At 43.1% G+C, this 13,164-nt stretch overlaps 1 protein-coding gene across 1 annotated transcript; it reads left to right on the top strand.

The window, feature by feature from the left end:
• Positions 1-3,582: 3,582 nt before the first annotated feature.
• Positions 3,583-8,115, top strand: LOC308239016 (zinc finger protein 418-like; the record flags this gene model as incomplete). Its single annotated transcript, XM_080651571.1, has 4 exons — positions 3,583-4,465; positions 5,505-6,606; positions 6,790-7,022; positions 8,111-8,115. The coding sequence occupies exons 1-4, from the start codon at positions 4,345-4,347 to the stop codon at positions 8,113-8,115; spliced, it is 1,461 nt and encodes a 486-aa protein (XP_080507697.1). The 5' UTR covers positions 3,583-4,344.
• Between the last annotated feature and the right edge of the window lie 5,049 nt (positions 8,116-13,164).

Raw genomic sequence — 13,164 nt, 5'->3', positions numbered from 1 at the left:
TGCCTTTTATTAAACTTCACAAGCAGTCGATTTACCTTGAAATAGTAATGCATGTGAAGCATTGAATCCCGGGCCTTGCACATGTAGTAAACATTCAGTAACTCTTAACCCCATAGCTTCACAATGTGTACTGACTACAAACATGTAGACAATGTAGGAAATGTCAACTTGTTCATCTATGTATGTTTTCAAATTTTGTTTTTAAACAAATAGGATAGGATTATGTATATTTTATCTTAATAATGTGATATTTTTTGTTAAAACTAAAAAATGTGAAAACTGGAGTGGGTCTCTGGTTGAGCGTAGTCCCATGAACAGAAAGGGTACCAGTTTGATTTCTGGTGAGGCACAAGCCAGGCTTTCTTGGTGGATTCCCAGTCGGTGGGAGGGGCCATGCAGGAGGCACAAGTCAGTGTTTCTCTCTTTACCTTTCCCTTCTACTCTCTATACTAAAAATCAAATAAAAAGGATAAAAACAATACATCCATTCAGATTTGTGGTCTTCAGGAATAATTGAAATAATGTTTTCCACCCCCGTGAGCATTCTGAAATGCTCATAGAATCTGAAATAATATCTCCAAATAAGAGATCAGTTGCACTTCCCAGAAGCCTGGAACCAGCCACCAAATCCGAAAATTACCAGTTCCCAGTGCCCCTGGGGCGCTCCAATACCAATGTTTGCAATGATCAGTCAGTGACTGGGATCCTAATGCCACCTGCTGGGCCAAAAAAACGTAAGTTACCCAAAGGGCAAGGCGCCCAATGATGGCTGTGTTTAGCCAATGAAAGCCCAGGACAGGTGTATTTACCTGTGGTGATTGGCTGGGTATTACTTTCAGCTTCTTTCTCAAGGTGGGCATTTTGAGCTCTTTGTTGTGTTAACATATTCATAGGCTCGAGTGCTGGATCACAAGAGGATGAGGCATCAGAGGCAGAGCCCCCCTTGTGCAGTGGTTTGTCTGAAGCTTGTTGAGCAGCAACAGCCAGTATTGAGGCCTATGTGCCTCCCTGACTCCATTTTTCTTGCAGAGTTCTATTCCTCCTCATTCCATTTACCCTCCATCCTTGGGTGCCTGTCAGGTCCTGAAGCCCAGGTCACAACATCCAGAACAGTGATGTGAGTGATAGATGGTGTGAGGGATGAAAGAGGGTGACAGGCTGCAATGCCACCTTGTAAGGTTTCGGTTGGTGCGGCTGAGCTGAAAGAATTCAGGAATCCTGGGCTTGTTTTGTATCCAAAGGCAAAAAAGCAAACAAGGCGAAATATTGCGTGAGAAGTTTCAGTTTCATTCTCAGGAACCTAGGGCCATCGATGGTGGAGAATAAATGAGGGACGTTATCTGAAGTAGGGTTCTTAACTTCCCAACTGCTCAGAGGAAGAAGAACCTAGAAGGGAGAGGATACCAGCAGGGGGCAGGAATGAGAAATCCTTTGAAAGATAGCAAACTAGGCAAGAGTGTGCCTTTAGGACTGAGGCCCTGATGTAATGTGGTCATCTCCAGGTCATCTGGCCCTGGGCCTAGGGAAAGGTACTGAGTGGCCAGAGCCCATGGATCCTGGCAGTGTCTGCAAGGCTCTCAACAGACCTTTGCTTTCCACAAATTCCTGCAAATGCAACATCGCTTAGGGGTACTGGTTTGTGGAGCTTATTTCAGGGCCTCACACTCTTGTGACCTCTGAGATAGTGGAGTCCTGGGACTCTCCTGCCACTCTTCCAGCATTTGGGCCTGGGAAGCTCGAACAAACACTAAGCCCAGATCCTAAGTTCAGGTCTAGAGTTGTATGAAGTACTCCCTCATTTTGGCAATTAGAGGAATGAGATGTGGGAGGTCCTCCCAGGATGTGTAAACACATGGAGTAAAGACAAAACCTGTTCAGAGAATTGTAGGCATCCTCTTTTTAAAAATAGGGATGTAGCCCTACCGGGTTGGCTCAGTGGATAGAGCGTTGGCCTGTGGACTGAAGGGTCCCAGGTTCGATTCCGGTCAAGGGCATATACCTTGGTTGCGGGCACATCCCCAGTAGGGACTGTGCAGGAGGCAGTTGATCGATGTTGCTCTCATCGATGTTTCTAACTCTCTATCCCTCTCCCTTCCTTTCCGTAAAAAATCAATAAAATATTAAAAAAAAGTCTTCAAAAATAAAATAAAATAAATAAAAAGAGGGACGTATTAAAAATGGGAGAAAATCAGATCTAGAGGAGCTTTGTGACAATTTTAGAGTCTGTTCTGCAGGTGATGGGAGTATGGCAGATTTCCAGAAGTGGTGACACGTGATCGGAACCAGATCTCATTAGACTCTTGGTGGCTGCAGCATGATGAACAATATGCCTGTGAGGGAGGAGGCAGAAAGACTAGGAAGGAAGCAGCTGTGATAGATTGGTTGAGGATGATGGTAACTGGCTCACGATGGTGGCTGTGGAGATGGAAGTAGCAGTTGCATTCTAGATCGGTGATTTAGGTGTGGCCACCTGGATTTTCTAATGTTGGGGTTGAGAGAGACAGAGAAGTAATAGTATCAATTGAAATTAAGACTTGGATTTAGCACCCGAATGTATGGAAACACCATCAACTTAGACGGAGAAATTCATAGTAGGAAGTGTTATGTTCATAGGAGATACAAAAACTTTTATTTTCTGGCCTGTTAGGGTATTTCAGAGAGCAGTTCAAGAGCGTCTAGAATTCTGATGAGAGTTCAATAGGAAGACTTCCTTAAATGTAGTGGAAAATGTATAGACCACATAGGAGTTGTAGATCACCTTTGTTTGTGTGTGTGTGTGTGTGTGTGTGTGTGTGTGTGTGTGTGTGTTTAGAATTGGATGCCAAAGAGTATTTCAAACAAGACGAGACTGTGGTTGGTGCTTATTTTCTTCTCTAAACACTTACCAGGTTTTGTTTTTCTTTGTTTTTTGTTTTTTTGTTTTTTGTTTTTTGTTTTTTTATTACCATCGCTGTGGCTGGGTTGTTGCAGTCAGTTTAGCGGAATTGCTTAGGGGCATGAGTGGTCATCTCTGAGTTCACTGGGCATGGGGTAGAGGCCACAAGTGATGGGATTTAGTGACGAAAGGCTGAGAATGGTGAAGAGACATCAAGTGCAGCACCAGTGGTGGTGGGCTCTGAATATCTGAGATCCGATGTGGTTCACATTAGGTGAGGTGGGAGGGAAAAAAACAATCAGGGATGGAAACCTTCAGAGCAGGACACAACACTTCCTCTCTGGTTGTGAACTATGAGATTATGGGTAGTACATCACCCAGTTTAAATTTTCTAGGCATTCTCTGGGTCATACCTGCTCAATAGTGAGTATGAGGCCAATGAGTTGAGTATGGGTGCTTAGGATATGGGAGTGCAGGTGTGGGACAGGTGTGGTAGGAAAAAATGTCATGCACTTGGAGAGGGTATGTAAATTTATGGCTGCAGGGCCCTGACATTAACATAATAATGAAAGAAAGGTGAGTCCATTTCTGGTGGGGACTGGATGATATGACATGGGGAATTTTAGGGTAATTCCTGAAAAGAGAAGTTGTTGTAGTTCTGCATGCCAGATGAAGAGCTTACTATACACACACACACACACACACACACACACACACACACACACACACACATTCAACTGCCATTTTTTGTTGAGGGCTGCCCCAGTGATCAATAGGAATGAGATAGCATACATCAGTGTCACCTGTGCTTGAAAACCTCCACTGACATGAGCAAGGGAGACGATAAGAGGGAAATACATTATAGAGGTGATAAATTAGAATTTTGAAAGAAGAAGCTAACTAGGTAACAACCTGTCCTTGTCACAGCATTTTCGTATTGCCAGTGAGGTTGTTCCTCTTGGAATGAAGCTGCATGGGAGGAGTGTGGTTCAAAGAATTATGTGATGAAACATGATGTACTGAAATGTAATGGCCTCAACAATCTGCGTTTGGAGTCAGAATGGTGAAGTGTGATGCCATGTTTTTTGGAGTCTTGGAGGGAAAATTCAGAGAAAACAAGCATATTACCTGACAAGACCAGTGCCAAATCACTCACACTCCCTTTATGTCCAACAGCTCTCATAACCCTAAGGTCCTGACACCCACTGTTATTGAGAAGGGGCAGTGTGACTCACATTGAGCCCCAGAGCACAGGTATCTTCTATTTGCTCAACTCCCTTTATTGTTGTGGAAGACACAGCATCAGTAGGAATATAAGGATAGATTGGATTTTATTGGACCGAGGCCTGGTATCTTCTCTGATGTGGGGAGTAGAGGGAGCAGATGGATGTGGTGAGTTAACAACATGACAGAATTGGAATATTAGAAGAGATCTGATCATGGCTGTACTGTCCCCATTTTGACAGGATATGCACTTTGAGGACGTGGTCATTGCCTTTTCTCAGGAGGAGTGGGTGCTCCTTGATGAGGCTCAGAGAAGTCTGTACTGCGATGTGATGCTGGAAGTGTTTGCACTTGTTGCATCCGTAGGTAAGAACTTCACATCTCAGTGTCCTGAGGTGATGTTCTCTCTTACTTTATTCTCCAGGCATAGCACTCTCTGTCTCACAGCCAGACCATAGGTTCTGCAAATATTCCTAACTGTCTTTTCAAATGTACTATGGCTGCCAGTGCTGAGCACTGTGGAAAGCCCTGAGCAATAGACTCCACAAACTTCTCTTACAGCGTTTGTCTCAGCAAGTGCAGGAAGTTTCTGGGAGTAAGGGGTCTTACAGACAGCTTAATTGATCCCACCTGCTGTTTCTTCCTGGGAGGGTGACTATATTCAGATCCATGGCTTCCATTTCTACCCCTTTCCTATAGCTAAATTCCTGGGTGACTATCTGTGCCAGGTTATGGTCTTTACTTGCATGAACCATGTACTGTTCCTGTAAGACCCTCTTTCAAAGCAGGAACCAGCTCTTTTCCATCAGTGTTCAGATGGAGGTGCCACTCGCTACACCACATTTCTACCTTATCTTTTACCTACTTGACTCCTTCTGACATGTCATTTCACCTGTGAGTTCCTGGCTTTCGGCTATGTTTACCTTTATGGCATTTTTACGTCATCTGCTCCTCTGCATTGCTGCCTCTGCTGTATTCTTTAACACTGACTTACACATGTGTTATGAAGTGCGCTTACATGCTTAAGAAGGTTTCAAACACCAGCTACTCGTTTATGGAATTTTTTTTCAAATAAGAGATAAGGAAAATTCTGCAGTTTTTCTATGTCACCTGCAGACAAGCCGTGCTGAACACTGTTAAGCTAAGGAAGGGCTGGAAGTCTTACCTCTCTTCCATGTGGTGCTTCCCATCTTTGTGTCATATTCCTGGTGTGGTCTTCCTTCCTTTCGGATCTGCAGAGGCCCAGAACTTCACAGAAGCCTCTTATTAATGCTTCCATCACATCTCTTCTTTTCTGAAAATTGCATGGAGCCCAGGTGTCATTACTGGCAACACACTTTTGTAATGGAAATTCCTCCTGTCCCCACAGTCCTCAATCATTTCCTCACCTTTTTTCTGTTTTCAGGTGGTTGGCATAAAAAGGATGAGGAGGAGGCCTGTTCTGATCAGAGTGTATCTGTACAAGGAGAGTCACATGTCAGGGCTTCTAACACAGCTCCAGCAATCCAGAAGTCACATTTCTGTAAGCAGTGTTTCACAGTGTTAAAAGATATTTTGTACCTGACTGAGTTACAAGCAGAATACTTTGAGCACAAATGCTTCTTCAGTGACTCATGTGTGAGAGACTTCTGTTTCAGTGCAAACCCTTACCAGCAACAGAAGGATGTCAGTGAAGAGACCTCCTGGAGAGAAACTATGGACAGACCCTCATTTGTTACCAGGTGTAGCTTCTATTTATCAGAGGTACCTTCAAACAACAGGGAGGTTAGGGAAGATGTCCAAGCTCCCTCAGAGCTTCTCCAGGCACCGGCCTCTCAGAACACTGAGGAGCCACACAGGGGCTGTGAGGTTTCACAGGAATATCTCAGTGGGAAAAGTCATCACCAATGGGCTGAATGTGAAAAAGCTGCCAGCAAGAAACAGAAAGTTTTTGAATGTCATGGTGTCTGTTCTGGAGAACTGATTTATGATTGTGACAAATGTAGGAATGTTTTCAGAAGCATCTTTAACCTCATTCAACATAAGAGAGTTCAAAGTGGAGAAAAACCATATGAGTGTACAGATTGTGGGAAGTCCTTCTGTCAGAGTTCTAAACTCATTCAACATCATAGAATCCTCACTGCGGAAAAGCCTTATAAGTGTAGTGAATGTGGGAAGTCCTTCAGATATAAGTCTTCTTTGGATAAACACCAGCGAGTTCACACTGGAGAAAAGCCATATGAGTGTACAGATTGTGGGAAGTCCTTCAGATTTAAGTCTAATGTCAAGAAACACCAACGAGTTCACACTGGAGAAAAGCCATATGAGTGTACAGATTGTGGGAAGTCCTTTAGTGAGAGGTATAAACTCATTCAACATCAGAGAATTCACACTGGAGAAATGCCTTATAAATGTAGTGAATGTGGAAAGTCCTTCAGATATAAGTCTTCTTTGGATAAACACCAGCGAGTTCACACTGGAGAAAAGCCATATGAATGTACAGATTGTGGGAAGTCCTTCAGACATAAGTCTAATGTCAAGAAACACCAACGAGTTCACACTGGAGAAAAGCCATTTGAGTGTACAGATTGTGGGAAGTCCTTCAGTCAGAGTTGTGAAGTCATTCAACATCAGAGAATTCACACTGCGGAAAAGCCTTATAAATGTAGTGAATGTGGGAAGTCCTTCAGATATAAGTCTTATTTCAATAGACACCAGCGAGTTCACACTGGAGAAAAGCCATATGAGTGTACAGGTAGTCAGAAGTACTTCAGTAACAGTTCTAAACTCATGCAACATCAGAGAATTCACACTGGAGAAAAGCCATTTGAGTGTACAGTTTGTGGAAAGTTTTTCCGTGCGATTTCTACCCTTATTAAACATCAGAGAATTCACACTGGAGAAAAGCCTTATAAGTGTAGTAATTGTGAGAAGTCCTTCAGCAGTAAGTCTGATGTCAATAGACACCAGCGAGTTCACACTGGAGAAAAGCCATATGAGTGTACAGATTGTGGGAAGTCCTTCCGTGAGAGTTCTAAACTCATTCAACATCAGAGTATTCACACTGGAGAAAAGCCTTATAAGTGTAGTGAATGTGGGAAGGCCTTCAGACGTAAGTCTGATGTCAATAGACACCAGCAAGTTCACGCTCGAGAAAAGCCATTTGAGTGTACAGATTGTGGGAAGTCCTTCAGATATAAGTCTAATATCAAGAAACACCAACGAGTTCACACTGGAGAAAAGCCATTTGAGTGTACAGATTGTGGGAAGTCTTTCAGTTATAGTTGTTTAGTCATTCAACATCAGAGAATTCACACTGTGGAAAAGCCTTATAAATGTAGTGAATGTGGGAAGTCCTTCAGATGTAAGTCTAATGTCAATAAACACCAACGAGTTCACACTGGAGAAAAGCCATATGAGTGTACAGATTGTGGGAAGTCCTTCAGTCAGAGGTATAAACTCATTCAGCATCAGAGAATTCACACTGCTGAAAAGCCTTATAAATGTAGTGAATGTGGGAAGTCCTTCAGATGTAAGTCTAATGTCAAGAAACACCAACGAGTTCACACTGGAGAAAAGCCATGTGAGTGTACAGATTGTGGCAAGTCCTTCAGTCAGAGTTCTAAACTCATTCGACATCAGAGAATTCACACTGCGGAAAAGCCTTATAAGTGTAGTGAATGTGAGAAGTCCTTCAGATATAAGTATTATTTCAACAGACACCAGCGAGTTCACACTGGATAAAAGCCATATGAATATACAGTTGGGAAGACCTTGAGTGAGAATTCTAAACTCATTCAACATCAGAGAATTCACACTGGAGAAAAGCTTTATAAGTGTAGTGAATGTGGGAAGTCCTTCCGAAGTAACTCTAATGTTAATAAATATCAGTAAGTTCACACTGGTTAAAAGCCTTGAGTGTACAGATTGTGGAAATCTTTTACCAAAAATTGTAGCCTCATAAGACACCGGAGACGTCACAGTGGAGATAGGCCTTAAATGTGTAGGTAATGTTTCCTTTTTCTTACCCAGAATAACAACACTGAAGGAGAATCTGTGATGCACTTTTATCTCAATATGATCCCTTTTTATCAGGAAATATACTCTGCTAGATTCCTCAAGTTTCTGGTACAAGTGAGGCTTTAAGGAGCTGCCTACAATTGCTATCCTGCCCAGGTCTACTATGTGATTGATGTCACTGTGAAGGTTTATGGCTGCAGTGATTTCTCCTCTACCACCTGGCTCACATGTACAGTGTGAATCAGTTACAAACCTGCATGCTCTTTTGTGCTTGAATAAATTCTCAATACTCTGAACACACCCTAGGAAATTTGGCACAGTGGATAAAGTGTTGGTCTGCAGACAGAAGGGTCCTGGTTTTGATTCCAGTCAAGGGCACATGCTGGGATTGTAGGCTTGATCCCCAGTGGGGTGCATGCAGGAGGCAGCTGATCAATGATTGCCTCTCATGAAATTCTTTTTTATAAAGGAACAACTGGCGAAATTTAAATAAAGTTACAGATTTGTAAATAAGTAAATACATAAATACTCTGAACTCTTGGCAGTGTCTTCATTCCTTCCTCTCTGACTAGGGAATGGGCCTGACTCAGGGTTTGTCCAGATTACCCATCAACAGCAAAGAAGTAGTCCCTCTTAAGGTGGTTCTCACATTATGCTGTGATGATTGGCTTATGTTCTAGTTCACCAATCTGAACTCCACTGGCTCTGGTTTATGATATTTCAGTAAAGGTGGTTTTTCTGTTGTACCTTTAATTGTGTTGGTTCTATTCACTGCCTGCCATGATTTGAAAGCACTATTGTGATCTGTCAGTATGTAAATGTGAACAGATATTGTGGGGACGTCAAACCTTCAGTGCTTCGGAAGGGAGAGAATGATGGCAGAAAATCAGTCTTTGTCCACAACCTGCTTATTTTGCATTGCTGCCCAAGGCCTTGTAAGAAAGACTGCATGACTTTGTAGTTTTAATTTACACCCCAGTACCTTGGTTATTGGTGAGGTCAGTGGTCACCCAGAAGAGGAGGATTTTGCTGTCCTTCTGTTCACAATAGGAATTATGTTCTGTTCACAGTATGTGTTACATATGTATCAGCAATGTTTAGGGGAACTCCTCCCCACGGACTGCAAAGGAGACATGTGTCATGAAGTACGAAATTTCATTGTCTTGTGACACTTGTTTTAAGACTCTGAGGTTAAACTACTATTGAGACAGAAACACTATATTCAGAGCGATGGGAAAAACTGAAGTAAATTAGATTGAAAATGTCTGCTTTGAACATAAATCCAAAAATATTCCTGGGCCTATGGGTTGTGTCCTTTGTTTACAGACATTCTCAGCACCTCCAAAACTTTTCCTGTAGCTGAAGTCATTGGCAGAGAAAATAATTTAATTGTTTTGAGGATTCCCCTGGTTTCTATAAGGTGTTCTCCGCAAGGTCATTTCTCAAAATGTAAGAGCTCAATGCTGGAGGAAGGATAATCCTGTAATCAGTCCTAGGATGTGTCTTTTGTAACCGGTAACCATTCCTGTTGATTCCATGGCAGTAGTCTTCCCTGCTTGCCACTATTTTTTGACATTGAGGCAAAGCTGTTCCTCTCAGGAAAGGAGCACTGACATGCAAGAAAGCGCACTTTTCTAATGTGTGTTATTTTGTCAGCCTTGACCTAGAGATAAAGCTGTGAAACCACCACAGGTGAAATCTTATCTGTCACTGTATTCAAGGAGTGGCAAAAGTAGACTTTCAGTTGTGACTACACAAACCGCACTGCTTCTGCTTTTAAAAAATATTATTTAAAATGCCTTTATTATATTTATTTACTTATTTAATTATTTATTTATTGGAAAAGAAGCGGAAAGGGGAGAGAGAGAGAGAGAGATACATACATAAGCTCCTTTCTGCACTACACTTACTGGTGACCCAGAAGGAACTGTGTACTGACCTGGAATTGAACCAGGATATTTCAGTGCACTGGATGACACCCACCCAGCTGAGGTAATGGGTGAAAGCAGAGTTTATTCTGATATTTTTACGTATTATTTTTCATACCAACAACTGTACTCCTACATTTCCTACACTCTGCATTTTCCACCTGGCCTTTTATAATCTCTCTTTCTGACTTTCCCAGTCTTCCATGCAATCATTCATTTTTCATCCTTTACATTAGATTAGTTCATATATTTCATAATTTTATAGGCACTATAAGGTGTGTACTTTTTAACAAATACTGGTTTCCTTTATGCTACAGATATTTTGAGATCCAATACAAATGCTTATGTGAATATCGAATTTGTTTTATTGCTGAATAGTATTGTATTCTATGGATAACAACTTTATCTGTTGATCTTCTATAAAATTGCTTATTTCCAGGTTTCGGGTACTATAAATAAATCTGTACCCGGGCCGGGCACCACGCCTGCTCATCCCGGCCCCGCTGCGCCTGCATCTGCAGCTGCGAGGTAGAATGCTGCTGTGGAGGCGGGAGAGGCTGGCACTGCTGCAGCTGGGCTCGCCAGCTGTGAGCCCAGCATCTAGAGCTCCTCAGTCAGTCAGCTGAGTGATGATCCTGCTGTGTGCACGCACTGACCACCAGGGGGCAGCTCCTGTGTTGAGCATCTCCCCACTGGTGGTCAGTGCACATCATAGCAAAGGGTCAAAAGGTCATTCAGTTGTTTGGTCCCTTAGGAATATATATATTAGTGGCCTGGTGCACAAAACTTGTGCCCATTAAAAGGGGATTAATTAGAGGAAATATTTTAATACTACTATTTGCCTTTCCTCTATAATAGATATGTCAGATATGAAAGAAAATTAGTAAAATGTATATGAAAATCTTCCTCCTGTCAAAGTCTGGGGCGCACCATGGGACCCAGAGTCAAGTCCCTGCCCACCCACATGCACCTCAAAATCCCATGAGACCCAGACACAACCACCCCCACCCCCTTTGGGCTAGATCCAGACCTGGCCGGTCCCAACCTTGTCAAGCCCTGCCAGGCAAGGGGAATGGCCTCAGGTCCCCTGGAAAGCCCCATGAGGGTAGCGGGGGCACAGCCTCAGGTCCCTGCTGATTGCTCATTAAGACTCATTACGGGAACTTGGCCTCTGCTGTGGGTGCAGCCATCTTTAATACAGAAACCCCTGCCTCCGCTGTGGGCGCCACCATCTTTGTGGCAGAGTCAATTTGCATATTCCCTCTTTATTATATAGGATAGATAGTCTGCTGTAGGGGCCCTGTGCAGAGTACGCTGGAGGTTCAAGGCCAACTTGCCATGCCCATGCATACAGGAAAGGACACAGCAGTATTACAATGGTAAGTCCTCTTATGCCCTATGTATGTGCGGGCACAATCACTCAGCATTAGCACTGTACAGAGCACCCTTATCTGACCTGTTTGTGTTAATTCAGCTCAAGCACCACTCATTGGCATGAGGCTTCTTTCTTTTGAGTGTGTGAATAAGGTGCCGCTGACCAGCCAGGTTAACATGGACATGATAAGATATTGCAGTAACACCTTATATTTTATTTCCAACTTATTAATAAATAGGTACAAACATGCTCAAGAACTTTCATAATAAAATAGTAAAATAATTGGGACATGTCAAGTTTTAATCATTTTTTAAACTTTGATGTAAGTATAATTGATTTAGAACATACATTCAAAAATATACTGAGTGGCCAGATTATTATGATCTCTGAATGCATAATAATCTGGCCACTCAGTGTCTGTGTGTGTATATATATATATATTGGAGGCCTGGTTCATGTATGGGTGGTGTCCAGCCAGCCTGGCCAGGGCGCGGGGACATGCGCGGTTGGCCAGCATGCCTGCTGGTCGAACTCCTGTTTGAGGGGACAATTTGCATATTAGCCTTTTATTATATAGGCTATACACTGAGTGGCCAGATTATTATGCATTCAGAGATCATCATCATCTGGCCACTCAGTGTGTATTTTTATTGATTTCTGAGAGGAAGGGAGAAGTGAGGGATAGAAACATCAATGATGAGAGAGAATCACTGATAGGCTGCCTCCTGCATGCCTCATAATGGGGATCCAGCCCACCACCTGACCATGTCCTGTTTGGGAATGCAACTGTGACCTCCAGGTTCATTGGTCAATGTTCAACCATTGAATCACACCAGCCAGGCTCTCCTAAGCTTTTAAGAGATCCCGAACGACCTGCAACCGAGGCAGCAGTGAGCAGTGACAGCTCATCCCGGGCTAACCCCCTGAACCTGAGCTCAAGCCCTCCTTTTCTCTGCTTCTCCAGTGAGCTCACAGCAGTGTTTCTAGAGAGCCCAAGGAGCCCCACCCAGTCTCTCTGGTGTTCCTTGTTCTATCCTAAGCCCTCGATGTTTTTCATTATCCCCATCTTTAATAAATGTTCCCTCAAAATCTCTGAACTCCTGTTGTGAAATCTTCTGCGTGAAGTCAAGAACTCAAACACTATAGGCCAAGCTGAGGCAGACCACCTCCAGGCACGCTCCTGTTCCCTAGAGCTATGCCTGGTACATCCTGTGTAAAGACAGAACAAGGCATGACTGTTTACAAGACTTGGAGGAAAACGTGATGGCCCACAATCACTTCGTTGTTGTTGAGTTAAATCAGTCCTAACACTGTTCATTTTCTAAATGTCTTTATTGACTTTTTAGAGAGAAAGGGAGAGGAAGAAACATCAATGATGGGAGATGATCATTGACCAGCTGCTTCCAGCATTCCCCCCACTGGAATGGAGCCCCCAACCTGGGCATGTGCCTTGATCTGGAATCGAACCAGCGATATGTTGGTTGATGGGTACACGCCCAAACACTGAGCCCCACCGTTGTACACACTATTACTTTTTATTGGTGACTCTATTATAATGTTCCCAATTTCCACCCTTCCATCCCCCTACCCTGCCCCACTGCTTCTAGTCCCTCACTACATTGTCTTAGTCCAAGGCCTATGCATATATGTGTATACTTTGCTTAAAAATTTTTTGTTGTTTTTAGAGAGTGGAAGGATGAGGGAGAGATAACAAAAATCAATGATGAGAGAGAATTGCTGATTGATTGCCTCATGCATGACTC

This window comes from Plecotus auritus, assembly GCF_963455305.1.
Source record: "Plecotus auritus genome assembly, chromosome: 15".
Classification (NCBI taxonomy): domain Eukaryota; kingdom Metazoa; phylum Chordata; class Mammalia; order Chiroptera; family Vespertilionidae; genus Plecotus; species Plecotus auritus.
This window is presented reverse-complemented; position numbering and strand designations above follow the sequence as displayed.